At 36.6% G+C, this 18240-nt stretch overlaps 1 protein-coding gene across 1 annotated transcript in view; it reads right to left on the reverse strand.

Moving 5' to 3' along the window:
• LOC125676436 (uncharacterized) overlaps window positions 1-18240 on the reverse strand; it is an 83525-nt gene that overhangs the window by 38686 nt on the left and 26599 nt on the right. The window contains exons 9-14 of the mRNA XM_056160932.1: window positions 17410-17604; window positions 12170-12299; window positions 6313-6429; window positions 3149-3255; window positions 2668-2789; window positions 1165-1310 (exon numbers count right to left, since the gene is read on the reverse strand). Of these exons, the coding sequence (XP_056016907.1) occupies window positions 1165-1310; window positions 2668-2789; window positions 3149-3255; window positions 6313-6429; window positions 12170-12299; window positions 17410-17604 (817 nt within the window). The remainder of the gene's footprint in view (window positions 1-1164; window positions 1311-2667; window positions 2790-3148; window positions 3256-6312; window positions 6430-12169; window positions 12300-17409; window positions 17605-18240) is intronic.

Here is an 18240-nt window from a genome sequence, read left to right on the forward strand (position 1 = left end):
AAACTTTGATCGCCTATTGAGGCCCTACCCTACCCTTGGGGACAAAATTTATATAAATTGAATAAATGTGAATCTCCACATTACCCCATCTAAACCTTAAATCACCCATTGAAGCCCACCATACCCATTGGAGTCATAATTTGGACAAATTTGAATCTTCATTATGTCAGGAAGCTACCATTTAAGTTTAATCTTTTCTGACCCAGTTGTTCTTGAGATCTTTATATGACCCCACCCTACTTTTATACTTTTCTTGATTATCCTTCCTTGGACGAAAAGACAGTCCTTCATTTGAACAAACGTGAATCCCCTTCACCCATTGACACTCTGTGCCAAGTTTGTTTGAAATTGACCCAATGGTTCTGGAGAAGAAGATGGAATAGCGAAACGTTCACAACGCCAACGACGCTACCGACAGACAACACTACCGACAGACAACACTACCGACAGACAACGCTACCGACAGACAACACTACCGACAGACAACACGACAGACAACACTATCGACAGACAACACTACCGACAGACAACGCTACCGACAGACAACACTACCGACAGACAACGCTACCGACAGACAACACGACAGACAGACAACACGACAGACAACACTACCGACAGACAACACTACCACAGACAACGCTACCGACAGACAACACTACCGACAGACAACGGACAAATGATCAGAAAATCTTATTTGAACCTTTGGCTCAGGTGAGTTTAAAATTCATATCAGTTAACATTTGAATATGATTACCAGATCGGTCGATTGTGAATAATCTGTTGGTATGGTCGAATGCTTTCATGTGACCGACGATAAATAAATGATTATAATCAATATAATTTAAAATACAAACATTTTTTGCATGTACTACTTTAAATAGTGAAGCAGATGTACGGACTGTAATATTGTGACGTTACACTAGGAGTAGGGAGCTCGTGTCCAATGTTTCAGCTCGTGTCCAATGTTTCAGCTGGTCTTTGTGAGAAAACAGTGCGCTTGATTTGATAATAGTATGGGAGGCTATATTTTCTTTGCGAACACTTATATTCTTAGAAATGGTGCTTTTAATGTAATCACTGACAAAATATATTCCGAGTATATTCATATGTTCGTGTAACATTGAACGTAAATGTTTCCCTTCTAATATACCAATAGATCCTTACACGTGCCAATGCTTCTGACCGTCAGTTGGAATCCCTTTCTCGGAGTTCTATCGCTTGCTACTGCACTATTAAACTTGATTAACATTTCGTTCTCCAACTCATCGGGTGTTGAATAGTAATTCTCGGCGTTGCGTATTCCACACAATCTGAAAGTATATCTCATTTTAATTCTTACCTTATATTTTTCCAAAAGTAAAAGGGAAACGATGGAAATTATAAAAACTTTCTTTACTGTGCTAGCTCAAACAAGAGCCTGAAAGCCCGGGACACCCACCTAATACACACGTTCTTGTATATAATGTGAATACATACATATACATTTACCCTTTAATCCTGTGATAAAATGCATTAGAGGATTTTGAATGATAATTGCCTATAACTGCAAAGACCGAATCACTATAAATATGTTACGCGTAAGATCACTATCGAGCATGTCGTCTGCACCTCGGCCCACAGGAACGCTTCAACCGGTGATTTTGTAATAAAAATAGTAGGGGTCTTATACCACACAACTTACTAATAAAATTATTATTACCCCTTATTAGAAGATGGTATGGTATAAGACCCCTACTATTATTATTACAGACAAAATTACCATGCAGTTCGAACTTCCTGTGCTGGCCACACGTGTGCCGAATGAAAACAAAGCTTCGTTGTCTATTTCCGTCTCATTCGATGGCAGATAAGTTGATGTTACCTCTAATATGTGGTTAATATCACAGAACAAACACAAAAAATTAATCCGAGTACAGGATTTTTCAACAATTCTTCTTTCAGTACATGTAATTGTACTTTCAATTTCTCGAAGTGACAACATGGCCGACTTGCACCTATAGTGACTATACCTACGCTGTTTACAATTAGATAGATTTGAACTGATTTAACCCAGTTCAGATTGTAAACTTTGTTAATACGTTGATCTTTATGATATTTATTGAAAATGAATTTAAGAATTGGACTATTAAATTTTTTCAGCATTGCACACTCTTCGTTTACGTTGTGACATTTCCACGGCTACTTACAACGGTACCCAAAGAATTAGGCGGGATATTTGAGATATATATGAAAAATGCACACATTAAAAAAGGTTTTTAAAATGTAAATATAAACAATGAAGTATTATTTTTTGAAAGATGTAGTCTCATAACTGCAACGGTGTGTGCAAAAAAAAAATAAAATATTTCCTAACGCGCTGTCGCGCGTTATTAAATTTGTATGCACACACCGTTGCAGTTACATGTATGAGACTACATCTTTCAAAGAATAATAATGCATTGTTTAAGTATTTCTTTACTATGGTTTATAGCTCAAGTTGAAACCCCATACCATTCCAACGTGTAGTACTGGACAACTATACACTACCACAGGATATTGATGTTTGGACATTATATCAAAGTAGACGATGTCATATGTGGATTTACGCATGAACTAGAGAACTCACTCCATGTGAACACTTGGATGAGGAGAGATAAAGAGAGATAGAGTGTGAGATGTATTCCTTACTCTGGTCCACTTTGCCCTAATAAGTTGTATCGGACCTCTAACCAGTGATAACAAGCATCAAATCCATTATCTGCCAAATCCATGAAGTCAATTGTCATCTCCACGTGTTCACCTGAGGGAGCCTGTTAAGAGCGACATTTCGATTAGATTTCTACAATATGGAAATGTGTACATGTAGGTCGCGTTACAAGCGCTATTATCCTTTTATCAAAAATCAGATGAATGTGTTTTGAGAAACGAGATATACAATTGATACACCATTGTACACATGATAAATAAAGGTGCTGGATTCAGAATCATAGACTTCTCTGAATGTAATTGAAATTGGATACGCTGAAGAAAGATGTCAATATATGCATATGGCGTTCTCGATTTCTGATCAACTTTCAATGTAATTAAAACAGTACAGAGTGTAATGGATGGTGCTATGGAGACCGAACTAGCCACCTGAAGAACAGCGTTATTTGAGAAATGGTTTTACCTTGACAAGCCACACACAATCAGCACCGGTTTCGTAATTATTGGGATAGTTTGGCGATTTGATCGTTTGCTCTCCGCCAGATGATAGGGTAATTATACCTCCACAACCTGAAATAAAGTTTTAGTGACGTTTTAGACCAGTTTCTTTGAGCGTACATAGTGTATGGAAAGGGTGCTATATAAATATCGTACTATTATACAGAACTAAATACTTTCAGTGTTGAATTTCCAAACGCAGAAGATATAATTGGTGCGTTCTGGAGCAAGCAGAACATCAGCACTCGGTTACATGGATTGCCACTTTGCGTCGCACTTACTGTATTTGTCATAAACTGTCCAGTTTCATTACACTGTTAAGTTTTAGCTACTACAGATAGACAGTAGTGTAATACTCACATGAATTATAGTGTTACTCATCAGAGCTAGAACTAATCAGAGCTGTACAGTATTGTTACTCACCAGAGCTGTACAATACTGTAATACTGACAATGGCAGAAATATACTGAGCTACTCACAAGAGTTCTACTGCAGTGTAATACTCAAAAGACCTGGACAGTGCTATGTTACTCAACAGAGCTGGACAATATTGTGTTCTTCAACAGAGCTGGACAATATTGTGTTCCTCAACAGAGCTGGACAATATTGTGTTCCTCAACAGAGCTGGACAGAATTGTGTTACTAAACAGAGGTGTACAGAATTGTATTACTTAACAGAGGTGTACAGAATTGTATTACTTAACAGAGCTGGACAGAATTGTATTACTTAACAGAGCTGGACAGAATTGTATTACTTACCAGGTAACAGAGCTGGACAGAATTGTATTACTAAACAGAACTGGACAGAATTGTGTTACTAAACAGAGCTGGGCAGAATTGTATTACTAAACAGAGCTGGGCAGAATTGTATTACTAAACAGAGATGTACAGAATTGTATTACTAAACAGAGCTGGACAGAATTGTATTACTAAACAGAGCTGGGCAGAATTGTATTACTAAACAGAGGTGTACAGAATTGTATTACTAAACAGAGCTGGACAGAATTGTATTACTAAACAGAGCTGGACAGAATTGTATTACTAAACAGAGGTGTACAGAATTGTATTACTAAACAGAGCTGGACAGAATTGTATTACTAAACAGAGCTGGACAGAATTGTATTACTAAACAGAGCTGGGCAGAATTGTATTACTAAACAGAGCTGGACAATATTGTGTTACTAAACAGAGCTGGACAATATTGTGTTCCTCAACAGAGCTGGACAGAATTGTATTACTAAACAGAGGTGTACAGAATTGTATTACTAAACAGAGGTGTACAGAATTGTATTACTTAACAGAGCTGGACAGAATTGTATTACTTAACAGAACTGGACAGAATTGTATTACTAAACAGAGCTGGACAGAATTGTATTACTAAACAGAACTGGACAGAATTGTATTACTTAACAGAACTGGACAGAATTGTATTACTAAACAGAGCTGGACAGAATTGTATTACTAAACAGAGCGGAACAATATTGTGTTACTAAACAGAGCTGGACAGAATTGTATTACTTACCAGGTAACAGAGCTGGACAGAATTGTATTACTAAACAGAACTGGACAGAATTGTGTTACTATACAGAGCTGGACAATATTGTATTACTAAACAGAGCGGGACAATATTGTATTACTAAACAGAGGTGGACAGAATTGTGTTACTAAACAGCTGGACAGAATTGTATTACTTAACAGAGCTGGACAGAATTGTATTACTTAACAGAACTGGACAGAATTGTGTTACTAAACAGAGCTGGGCAGAATTGTATTACTAAACAGAGCGGGACAATATTGTGTTACTAAACAGAGCTGGACAGAATTGTATTACTTAAAGCTGTATGGTCCGAATTACAATATTTTTTTCCATCTCGTAAAAACGCTATTAAATCATTGCACGTATGTAGTTACGAGACTGTACGACATATCATAAATTATTTCACCTGTTTTAACCCAAATAATTTGATTTTAAATCGATGTTTACAAATAACCGCGTCACTCTGCCATTTCAAGTGATAGTCACGTGACCAGTTCAAACTTTCAAATCATTGGTGGTCTTATCTGTGTAAAGCTGTGTATTTTATTATAACAGTACCGTACCGTAAGTTTAATAGAAATAAAAATATCAAATACCTTTTAGTAATTCGTTGTTTTATGCTCTTTCAGCCTTAAAACTAGACAGTTGCGTATGAGTTAATACATCATGTTGGGATTCCCATGACGCGCGTGGGTCTATTTATAGACGTCTATTATGGGATGATTTATATATGTAGCCACTATATTTACTTTCTAAATAATATTCGCACTGTTTTCTTTTACATGCAGATGTTTTCAAGCATGTAATTAAGGGAAAGTTAATAACTTTATAAAGTAATTAATCTCCTTTAAAGTAATTCTGTACAAAATAATATATGAACATCGGGTCATACAGCTTTAACAGAGCTGGACAGAATTGTGTTACTAAACAGAGCTGGACAGAATTGTATTACTAAACAGAGCAAGACAATATTGTGTTACTAAACAGAGTTGAACAGTGTGTTACTAAACAGAGCGGATTATTTAACAGAGCTGGACAGAATTGTGTTACTAAACAGAGCTGGGCAGAATTGTGTTACTAAACAGAGCTGAACAGAATTGTGTTAATAAACAGAGCTGGACAGACTTGTGTTACTAAACAGAGCTGGACAGGATTGTATTACTTAACAGAGCTGGACAGAATTGTATTACTTAACAGAACTGGACAGAATTGTATTACTTAACAGAGCTGGACAGAATTGTATTACTAAACAGAGCTGGACAGAATTGTGTTACTAAACAGAGCTGGACAGAATTGTGTTACTAAACAGAGCTGGACAGAATTGTATTACTAAACAGAGCTGGACAGAATTGTGTTACTAAACAGAGCTGAATCACACGGTGTAATTCTCAACAGAGCCGGGATTTACCGTTACCCATGAGAGTTTAACTTTACCGTGTTACTCACCAGAGTTCGGATATATTTTTGCTCATATAATGTAGAGCTGGATAGTACTACAGTTTACGTACTAAACCTAGCCTGTAACATGTTACTCACCGGAAGTAGACTGTACTGTGTTACTCACCGGAAGTAGACTGTACTGTGTTACTCACCGGAAGTAGACTGTACTGTGTTACACGTTGATCCTATTAGACCAGATGGACAGTAACAACCACACTTGTGATTTAGGAATCCGCCATTCTCACACACCGGCGGATTACTACAGGATTCTGTCAATATAGGTAGAGAATATGATACTTTATTCAACTAAACTGGTTCCACAGAGGAGCATGGTTTACATCTAGTCCGAAATCAAATCAGTTGAGATACATGTACATAAACACCATGTGCAGGTCACAATGGAATATTATTACATAAATTAATATGGGAAGTTAATGATGGAGAAGCTGAAGACATCCTATTTTATTTTTAGTTTACTGGGAAATAACGAATCGGGATACATTGTTATAAATGAAAATGATTATTGTTACGTTTTGTAATAGAAGAAACGTCGTCGATATATCTAATCCCGTGGGGATCCGGGTTAGAATATGTCCTCAGTACTCCCTTGCTTGTCGTAAGAGGCGACTAAATGGGTCGGTCCTTCGGATGAGACCGCAAAAACCGAGGCCCCGTATCACAGCAGGTGTGGCACGATAAAGATCCCTCTCTGATCAAAGGCCGTAAGCGTCGAGCATAGGCCTAAAGTTTGCAGCCCTTCACCGGCAATGGTGACGTCTCCATATGAGTGAAAAATTCCCGAGAGTCCCTCTCAATAAACAATATTCAATCAATCAATCGATATATCTAAATGTCGAGTTCAAGGCCACAGCAAGAGATTTTTTCTTCTGATGTAGAAGCTTTTGAATGGATTCTGCCTCGTAAGAAAATAAAAACAGGTAAACTGATAAAGGGGCATAATTCGTGCACATGGGATTTCCAACACTGTTGGAAGATCTGATCACCAAAGATTGATATGATACAATCCTCGAATTTACAGCATACGTATATTTGTAAGTTTTGTTTTTGACATTAAAAAGAGGATGTTAGATGAAAGGGTCTAAACAGCAGGTGTCTGTGTACAAAACGCCAACCAAAGTAAATCCTGTGTCGGCTTTCCAGGTTCATTATGAGAAAGTCCTAGCTACCCATATGAAGCGTACGTCAAAAGCTAATCCAGTTCACAGAAACCCAAACGGTGAATATTATAATGAACAGAACCATGTTTTCTCTCGGGATTTTAATGAAAACAAAATACTCAATTGCATTACAAATCATTTACTTTGATTCAAGTTACAACATTTCAAATTCTGAGGAAAATGATTGGGATAAAACTATATAATTATTGCAATAAATGTTGAGGGTGTTGCACAGAAGCGATAATATTCCCTAATTGGAGCTTTGTGCCTGATATTTAAACACTAGTGACGTTAGAACTTACGTTCATCCCTATTTAAACCCTTATTACGACGTATTTGCCGTTTAAACACCTGAAGGATTCCCCAGTACTAAGGACAAGCCTAATACATTTTATGTCTCAATACATTATAGTCTAAACATTATAGTCTAAACATTATTTTTGAAATTAAACTGTTCTATTTTTTCTTCTGAGTATTAGACACAATGTATAGGGTTACGAGCGTATCAAATATTTAATATTCTATAATACTACGGTCTAAAAGCTCTTATGTATCATTTTCTACAATCATCTGTACATAACTCTGACCACAAAACAAAATATGGAAAGTTTAATACGCATTAATAAAGTTCAACAAAGTTCTAAGTATATGCACCTGAAAACATTGAATTACCATAGCAGTTTGCTACTGGAATACATATAATCTTATCCATTCGAACTGTTTAACAGTTATCTACATGTACCTTGTTTGATAATTTTCTTTAAACCCATAAGAAATCTCGTTAACAGCCTTGACTAACAGGTATCATGATTTATCTTTTCAGCTGGTAGGTAGAGTAACATTATCATTAATTGAATCTTGATTAACAACATTTTAATTGAATGAAACTGTCAATGAAAATAGTGTCATATAAACTCGATAATCCCATCAACAGTTTCTGATTCTCTATATCCGTGAGCTCATTGGATATACACAAACAAAATGGCATTGTGGAGAGTGAGTAGACAACTATGTTACAACGATGTATAGTTTGAATCAAACATGCTGTATTGGCGTGTTTGTTGCACGACCTATCCACAAACTAATGTAAGGTTGGAATTTATTTCAAACTTGCCACATTGTAATAAACAGAAAGTTGACATGAAACATTTATAAAGACTGTATGTTTCAATTCAGAAAAAATCTAGATGGAAAACGTAATATTGAAGAAGAAAAAGAGCTTGTGTCCGTGAGGGATTCGAACCTGGTCCTTAAAAATAACTTCTTTACATATTAAATTCTACGACCTTATCCACTGAACCAAACAGTAGAATTGAAGTCGCATTGAAAAAATGAACATACAGATGAAGTTGAAAATGACATCAGTGAAATAGTTTCAATTTTTTAAAATTAATAAAAAATGTTCTCGTGAAACAAAATTTCAAAGCGACAAAATTCGAAGATGTTGCTAAATTCATTTTGTTTCACGGAGGCAGTTTTTCTGAAATTTGGGGATACCCCTCTATTTTAACGCTAAAAATCATATAAATCGCTTATTGCTTGATTTCAACTCAATTTAGTTTTGCTAGCTCATTACACTAAAATTTTATGTAATTGCTCGTTAAAACACCTCTTGTGAAGTATGATTTCACCATCGAACGAGTGATACAAGCTCTCAAGTATTTTATATGAATTTTTGGTGATTTATTCCGGAATGACGAAAAAAAGGTTCTTTGCTGATAAGATACGCTAGAGTCCAAATTTTGCTAGGATTTGATGCATGATATGAATATCTAAGAAAACATGCTTGAACGACTCAGATAGATGTTCTAAGTTTTTAAATCTACGGATAAAATCTTCAAAATACATGTAAATTTATACCCCAAAAAAGCTATATCAGAGAAATATATTTTAAAAAGAAATGGAAATGAGATGGTCAAAATTCATAGAAAACATTGTACTAAAAAAAAAAAAAAAAACTACATTCCCTTGATGTAAAATGGTTCACAAATTAAATGATTTTATAAAGGAAACTAATTTCTTGATGAAAAGTGCATACAATTAACAACAATATGATTATTTTAGTAATTTTTATCAATTTAAATCAGAATCGGTACTTTTTCTCTCGTTTGAATATAGTGATTATATCTAAAGTATGGTCATTTCGTTTCAAATTCTTTTTATGATATATTTCTTCGATATATCTCTTTTCTAACTGATATGTTTTTTGAAGATTTTATCCGTAGATTTAAAAGATAATAACAAATAACGTCTTCAATTTTCCTAAATATTTTTGTCTTAAAAATTAGACCGTTTATATATGAGTCTTTTAGGTATGTTTTATCAAATATTCATGTAATGCATCAAATCACAGCGGAATTTGAACTCTAGAATTTCTTATTTGCAAGCAAAACACCTTTTTATCATTCTGGGGAAAATCACCAAAAAAAATTCATATAAAATAATTGAGAGCGTGTATTACTCTTTCGATAGTGAAATCATACTTCATAAGAGGTGTTTTAACGAGCCATTAAATAAAATGTTGGTGTAATGAGCTACATTAATACACGTCTTTTAAACTTATTTTCAAAAATGTTTGAATCAAGACATACGTTCCAATACGGAAGTTCCGAGTTCCCCAACAGTTATTTCCCTTTGTCGAACTCTTCCGTAAATTATGACGTAAAATATGATGACAGTGGGTACATTCAATAATTACTATCGTTGTATTATTTCTTAAAAGATGATATCCAGGGAAGAGGCAACTTTAGTGAGTTTATGAGTATTGGATAACAAAATGGCTCAAACAAATATTGTTAATTGCCATCTTCTTTGATAAAAGCGTCACTCATGTAGAAGAGGAAACGAATAATGATTCAATAGCCAATTTGATGATCTTATTCAAACAAAGTATGCTTGATATGGCCAGAATATGCATACCAGTGATTGATATAAACAAAAGTTACGTTTCTATTACATTAATCGTACGTAATCGTCATGTACAATGCCAGTCTACATATAATCTTTACATTGTGTACCCACCATACGTCATAAAATGCGAAAGAGTTCGACAAAGGGAAATAACTTTTGGGTAACTCGGAACTTGCGTATTGGTTTTATCATATATTTGAATAACTTGATTTTATCAATCTTTCAATTAACATGAGACGTGCAACACATTCAAATTTTGTCTGAATTATTGAATCTTATTCAAATCTATAAAGAACTATCACAAACTGGAGACAAAAAATATAGTGTCATTTGATTTGAACAAACCTCAATCTTCACAATCTGTGGATGTTTGCATATTAATAACAATTTACGTCCCTGCTGTCCTTGAAAATATCTTAAAAGATCAGTCCTAAATTTTTAGATTTTTAAAAAATGTTCCTATATACATGTACATTGAACTCCTATTGTGGCCCCACTGTACACCCCGGGATCCTGAGAAGATTTTTCTTATTTTACACCATGTAAACTTGTGACCCTACCCTTCCTCTTGGGGTCATGATTTAAACAAACATAAATATGCTCTACCCTGGAGATGCTTGTGTAACGTATTTCCTTATACGCAAGAAGGCTATCAAAGTCCGTGCCTTGTCAATTCAAGGGTTCGAGGTGCAATTAGAATAGCAACTTTCATTGATAGAATAAGATTGGGAATGTTATTAGAAATTGGGCCTGCAGATATATACAAATATGGCCTAACCCTACCCAGGTTAATAATTACTAAGAAATCAAGGAAAGTCAATCAACATACAAAGATCAGGGGTTCACCAAATGATTTATAATATCAAAACAATTTAACAATGGGTATGACCACCCTCGGCGAACGACTGGCTGACCTCGGACTAACGCTTGTACTGCAGCCTTATTCAGGACACACAGTACAAGTGACAGCCCTTCAACCGCTGCACACACTGTAGAGCCTTATTCAGGCAGACACTGTGAACAACAGCCTGGTCGTCAGTCAAGTCCAGTACACAGGACAGACGAATTATGTGGCTAGCCTTTATCTGGTCGACCTCGACAGTGGCAGGCCTCTTACTACTAAGGTCAGCCTATTAAAAGGACAGCCTCAATGCCTGCACTCTGACACCGTTACAACGTACGGAATCAAACACTGGCTTTCTCAGTAAATCACTTTATTGCTTGTAGCTTACTCTTAATCTTGTCCACCACGTCTTCTCGCTCTGCGCTTCGACAATAACTGACTGACGACAACTGTTTCGCGCTGTATTTATAGTGTTAGGTCATGTGACTAAATTACGGATGTTTACATTGAAAACTACAATGTAGAACCTAGATGGTCGATGGATAAATTTCCGGAATATTACACTTGTATATTAATTTGACTCATCATGGCCCTGTTGTTCTTGAGAAGATTTTTAAAGATTTTTCCTATTCATCCCCATGTAAAACTTTGATCCCCTATTGTGGTCCCACCCTACCCCTGAAGGTCATGATTTAAACAAACTTCAATCTGCACGATATCAGAATATCGTCATGTAAATTTCCAAGTTTTCTGGCTCAGTGGTTCTTGAGAAGATTTTTAAATGAACCAGTCCTATTTTTGCCTTTTCTTGATTATCTCCCATTAAAAGGAGACATTGTCCCCTTCACCCAAGGGTACTTTGGTTGAGATTGATCCAGTGGTTCTGGAGAAGTTAAAAATGTAAAAAGTTTACGCACGACAGACAAAAACAGATCGCAACCTATCACCTGAGTGACTCAAATGACCTAATAAAATGCAGAGGGTAAAATTGCCAAACGTACGTGATGCCTAAATGAACACAAAGGAATCATATTATGTTTATTACGTATGTAAGTATATCAATACAAAATGAATTACCTGTGCATTTGTATGCAGCTGTGATATCTTTGACATCGTAATACATCAAACCATTTGCTTTGCCAGCAAGAAAGGCCAATTTTGGATCTTTGGAACGCATGGTCGGTCTACTTGTGTCTATTGCAAAGGCCTATAAAAACGAAAGCATATTGTATTTTCACAGCATCTGTTTTGTATACTCTACAATATAAAGGTAACTCGCAAATTCAGTGAATTTATTCCCTTGTTGAAACTGAAATCATTAGATTTAAACAAACTTCAATCTATTTCGATAGGGGAAAACATTTTAAGGGGTTTACTTGTCTTTTTGTAAAGATTTCGTTAAATCCCATCGATATAAGCAACGACGTAGCTCCAGCTTGAAAGGGAGGGGGAGCAGCCACTTTGATTCAGTCGAAGATTATTTCAACATTGTTCAAAACATTTGACAAGCAAAATAACTAAAACAGAAACAACACGCCATCCTATTTTGCCCAGTTATCAAAATCACAGAAAAGGGGTGGTGTGTGTGTGTGTGGTGGTGGTGGGGGTCCAAAGTAAATTTTACATAAAACAAGAGGCCCAAGGGCCACATCGCTCACCTGAGTCACCTTGGCTCATATTTAAAGATTTTCCCTATATATTTGTATGCAAAACTTTGATCCCCCTTGTGACCCCATCCTACCAAAGGGGGGGGGGGGGCATGATTTTAACGAACTGAAATATGTCAGAAAGCTTTCATGTAGATATCAGCTTTTCTGGGGGTTCTTGAGAAGAAGAGTTTTAAAAGATTTTTCCTATATATTTGCATGTAAAACTTTGATCCCCTATTGTGGCCCCATCATACCCCCGGGGCCATGATTTGAATAAACTTGAATCTGCATTATGTCAGGAAGCTTTCATGTAAATCTCAGCTTTTCTGGCTCAGTGGTTCTTGAGAAGATTTTTAAAGATTTATCCTATATATTTGTATGTAAAACTTTGATCCCCTATTGTGGTCCCATCGAACCCCCGGGGGCCATGATTTGAACAAACTTGAATCTGCACTATGTCAGGAAGCTTTCATGTAAATTTCAGCTTTTCTGGCCAAGTGGTTCTTGAGAAGAAGGTTTTTAAATGCCCCACCCTATTTTTGCAGTTTTGTGATTATCTCCCTTTTGAAAGGGACATGGCCTTTCATTTGAACAAACTTGATAGCCAAGGATGCTTTGTGGCAAGTTTGGTTGAAATTGGCCCAGCGGTTCTTAAGAAGAAGTCGAAAATGTGAAAAGTTTACGACGACGACAGACTACGGACAAATTTTGATCAGAAAAGCTCACTTGAGCCGTTGGCTCAGGTGAACTAAAAAGACAAGCAATAATTTACCCTCAAACACCAAAATCTTATTGGGTGTCATTCTTCGACACAAAGGTTCAATTCATCAGTTCAAACATACACTCTTACCATTCACTACTACTACTTAACATAATTAGGGGTAGGGTACTCAATGTATCTTACTTTGGATGTGAAAATAAAGGAAAATGAGCATTGACACAAAAAAAAGGGGGGGGGGGCAACCCTTTCCCGATTCTATGTGCTTTTTATTAGAGTCATTACTTCCGCAACTAATCAAAACAATCCTATATCCTTAAATTGAATATGAGGACAGACAGCTAGGGTGTTTATGCATAGTAATTTATCCCCTCTCTTTGTTGGGGGTGGGGGGTGGGGTGATGTTTTAAGTAACCTTGAGATCTTCTATTCAATAATGATGAAGCATTTGCATATTTTTTATGCATTCTATTAGTTTTTGTCATTCAGTGGCGGATCTAGAGAAGGTTTGCCCCTTATCATTAAATAGTTAAATATTTTTTTAAAAGGTCAGTTTTTTTGCCATTCCGATGCCTTCATCCACTCCCCTTCTTTCCTGGCACAAACATGGATGACAACTCCAACCCCTCATTTTCTGGATCTATTACTGTCATCTATATAAAAGTTTGGTTATCTAGACCTACAATGTATGATTAGCACTCCGTGTTTTAGCGGTGACTGTTCTTCAACGTGCCAAGGGCTGCAGCGACACGGGGCCTCAGGTGTTAAGGACATACCCAAAAGACCCGTGATTCTCCTGAATGCCGAATATTTGGCAAAGGAGCAACCACTACCTATGTCTACATCCTAGATTTGACGCGGCCATGGCAAGAACTCACGAACCTCCGGCTACGAAGCGAACATTTTATCACTGAACTTTAGCTATCGGGCAACTGTTTTCAAGTAGATTTGACCTGTATATGGTAAGGCTCTCTCAAACACCCTGGCCGTGGGCCTTGGAAAACTGGCGAGAACTCGTAAAACGGGACTTCATCTTTGTGATTCATCATTGGGTGTTTTACAAGTCCGAGATCTACACAAGATCTAAGTCTAAATAGAGGGATAATGTATGATTTAGTCACATGTTATGTTCATTGGGAATTGATGCACAATAACATTTAACAAAATATTGAAAAAAGATTAATAATAAAGAATTGCTGATATGCTAAAGATATCTCGATCTAAAGAAGTCAAGGACTTTACATACTTAGAATCTTGTATTGTGCAACTTCAGTGTTGTCCAAATGGGGATCCCTAGGTCTTGATTTAACAATGTTTTGAATATTTTAGCATTAAAAACCTTTCAAGAAAAGTATTCAGTTAATATGAAAGCAGCTTTGGTAAGTGGTGTGACCCATGGGCCTTTTTTGTCTCGCTGCAGAAATAGGTCACCAAGTGATACAAGTGCCTGCGGAATATAATTAGCATTTTCTTAACACGGACACCGACTACCTGTGCTTTCAGTGCTTTGATTCTTAAGATAATCATGATGATATCTCTATTCACAATGTGCGTTGATAATAATTTATACATGCATAAAGACAATATCTAGGCTACGTTATATTGCATGTGGATATTGAGGGCAAACTAAAAACTCAACTTTATGACAGGCGGAATGATTTCAGCTTCTCCATCAACTTCCCATATTCATGTAGCAATATTCTATTATCAACTGCATATGGTGTTCATATCTTTCAACTGATTCGATAGCAAGAGCTTGTTCTGCTAATGGTCAGTTTGTAAATCGAAGCAGGCTACTGTCAAAAATGTTGATGGTACAGGGGTTCCAACAATCTCGTTTAAAGTAAGCATTTCTCAGATTTTATGGTCGTTATAACGATCTAGTTTGCCAATACAACCTATCATTGGGTCAAATGCTATCGGACGTATTTCATACTGATTGTCGGGCCGTTCTTGGCACACTGATTTTGACTACGGATAATTCCGTTTACTAAATCAAGATATAGGGCTCACGGCGGGTGTGACCGGTCGACAGGGAATACTTACTCCTCCTAGGCACCTGACCCCACCTCTGGTACATCCAGTAGTCCTTGTTTGCCCAGCTCTCTATTTTGTATTGCTTATAGGAGTTATGAGACTGATCATTGTTCGTTATCTTCACCTTTCATGTACACTAAGGAAAATATAATTTATGTATTTTTAGTTTTCCATTCCGTTTTCCGTTCCGTATGTTGTATTTTCGGTCTGCATGTTTTCTTTCTGTAATGTGAAATACAACAGAACAGACCAGTAATAACACCTGCCCACCTCCCCCCTCTGAATTTAATTCTGGCCTCTGGCAGGTGCTGTACCATTGAAGTTACCTGAATAAGATCGGATATTTAAACCGCTATGAACCCCCGCGGTGGTCTAAAGGTTAGAGCGTGTGCCCGCATGCGGAAGGCCGGGGTTCGAATCCCGGCCGCGACAGACCTAAGTCGTTAAAACAGGTAGTGATAATCTCGGTTGCGATTCGGCTTGGCTGAATATTTGGACAGACACCGAATCTCGGAGCAGTTCTTCATAATTCATGTCTGGAAATTTACTTTCAGCTTTGACCGGTTCTAGCAATTAATGTGCACTTAGGTGACACTGCTGTTCACTTCAAATCAGTTAGTTGACTATTAAACCAAATCTTTTATCACTATTAATGCTGTATTACTTACCTTCTAAGTATGTAAATTCCATAAAATAAACCATCAGTGGCATCACTAATTTTCCCTTTCAAATGAAGACTTCCATGGTGAAATATTTTATCTCCCAAAAATGAAGAGTTCCGAAGAGTTAGCGAAGTGAAAGTAGGTATGTAGAGATACAATGTATCAGTAGATTCTAACTAGATAAAGTAGACTATAGGAACTCTTCAATTCCAGGAGATAAAATATTGTGCTATGGAAGTCTTCATTTGAACGGAAAATTTAGTGCCTATTTTCATTTTGGAATTTTTTATACCTAGACGGTAAGCAATACAAAATTAATAGTGATAGAGAGTTAGTTTGATAGTCAAATCACGTATGTGAAGCGAACAGCATTGCCACCTAAGTGCACATTAATTGCTAGAACTGGCCGAAGCTGAAAGTAAATTTCCAGACATGAATTATGAAGGACTGCTCCGAGATTCGGTGAAGGCGTCAGTCCAAATATTTAGCCAAGCCAAATCTCAACAGAGATTAAGGTAGTGACAATTCCATCGCCAAACGCTCGGCATCAGGTGTGAATGTCACGGGTCCTCGGGGATGACCTTAAAAAACGGACGTCCCATGTCACAATACGAGTGACAAGCTAAAGAACCCTCACTGCTCAATGGCCATAAGCGCCGAGCAAAGGACTAAATTTGTAGCCCTTCACCGGTCTTGGTGAAGTCTCCATATAACTGAAAAATTCTCGAGAGTTAATTAAGCAAAATACAATCAATCAATCATAAACCGCTATCTAACCTTAAATGTTTCCAGTAAATGAAGACAACCAGACTCTGCTCATGCAGGAATATCCATGTGTCAGATCCAGGGATATTGTAACATTAATTATAATGAGAAAACACAACTGAGAATCGAACCAGGGACCTCTGAATCTCTAGACAGGTGTGTAACCACATATAATCTGAGCTATTACTATGATGTCACCACCGATCAGACCGGTCTGACTATGATCCGAAGTTTCGGATTCGCTATTGTCAGCATGTCCTTTTAGACTGGACCTAACAGTTGGGATTCAGACATTTTCAGCGAAGATGAAAGTATGAATGTATCCCTTTTAAAAAGTCATAAGGCGTTACCAAACACAAAGATTAGTATAAAAAACAAGAGGTTTTTTTTTTTTTTTTTTTTTTTTTTTAAACTTACACATTCATCTCTTATAACGAATTTTAGCATGCTTCCTCTAGAAATAAAATTATTTTATAGTGTTCTTACACTCAGGTAATACTGTAAAATGGATGACATGTCATACGGGTTCTGATCTCTGGTATCGGACCTGCGAAAGTTGACGTTGTTTGTACCATCTTGTATGTTGTCATAGTAGATCTCAATATAGGGATCCCGGTCCTTCCTGTTCTGTTCGTGCCACATACCTAAAGCATGACACATTTCGTGTATAGCGGTACCAATCTATAAAAGAGTTAATTAAAAATATGATGTAGCATAACTTGGAGTAAACATTAACTGAAAGTCAGAAGCCAAATTGCATGTCCAATTGCATGTTGATGACATCGCAAATTCGCTTCCAAACAAAGTCGAAAACGAGACTTTTTTGTATGCAGGTTCTTATATTCTTATCAATATGTGAAAAAATATTTCCTTGTACATAAAATAAGATACATGTGTAATAAGGTTTTCTACAGAAAACAGGATAGGGCCAAATAATGGCATGTGTTGTGTATCGATCTATCTCATTACATGTATACAATATTGTCAGCCGTATTTCAGAATATGGGTATCTTTCTGTAATATGTGGCTAAAAGTTTGAGGTTAAATACAGGATCCATATCTTCCCCAGCATTACTGATCAGCAGTAAATGGTAGTAATGAATTATTATCAATTTATTTATCAGCAATACCTAATGACATCACCCACCATCACCAAAAGTACAGTGGCTTCGCTGTGGTCACGTCTGGTTCCGACACTATGTGAGTGAGAAAATATCGAATGGGACGTACATGCAATAAATACAAGAAGAGCACAAAACCTACAAAAATAATCAAATGAAATAAAAAATATAATGAATAAAAGATAAAATAGAATTA

This window comes from Ostrea edulis, chromosome 3, assembly GCF_947568905.1.
Source record: "Ostrea edulis chromosome 3, xbOstEdul1.1, whole genome shotgun sequence".
Taxonomy (NCBI): Eukaryota; Metazoa; Mollusca; class Bivalvia; order Ostreida; family Ostreidae; genus Ostrea; species Ostrea edulis.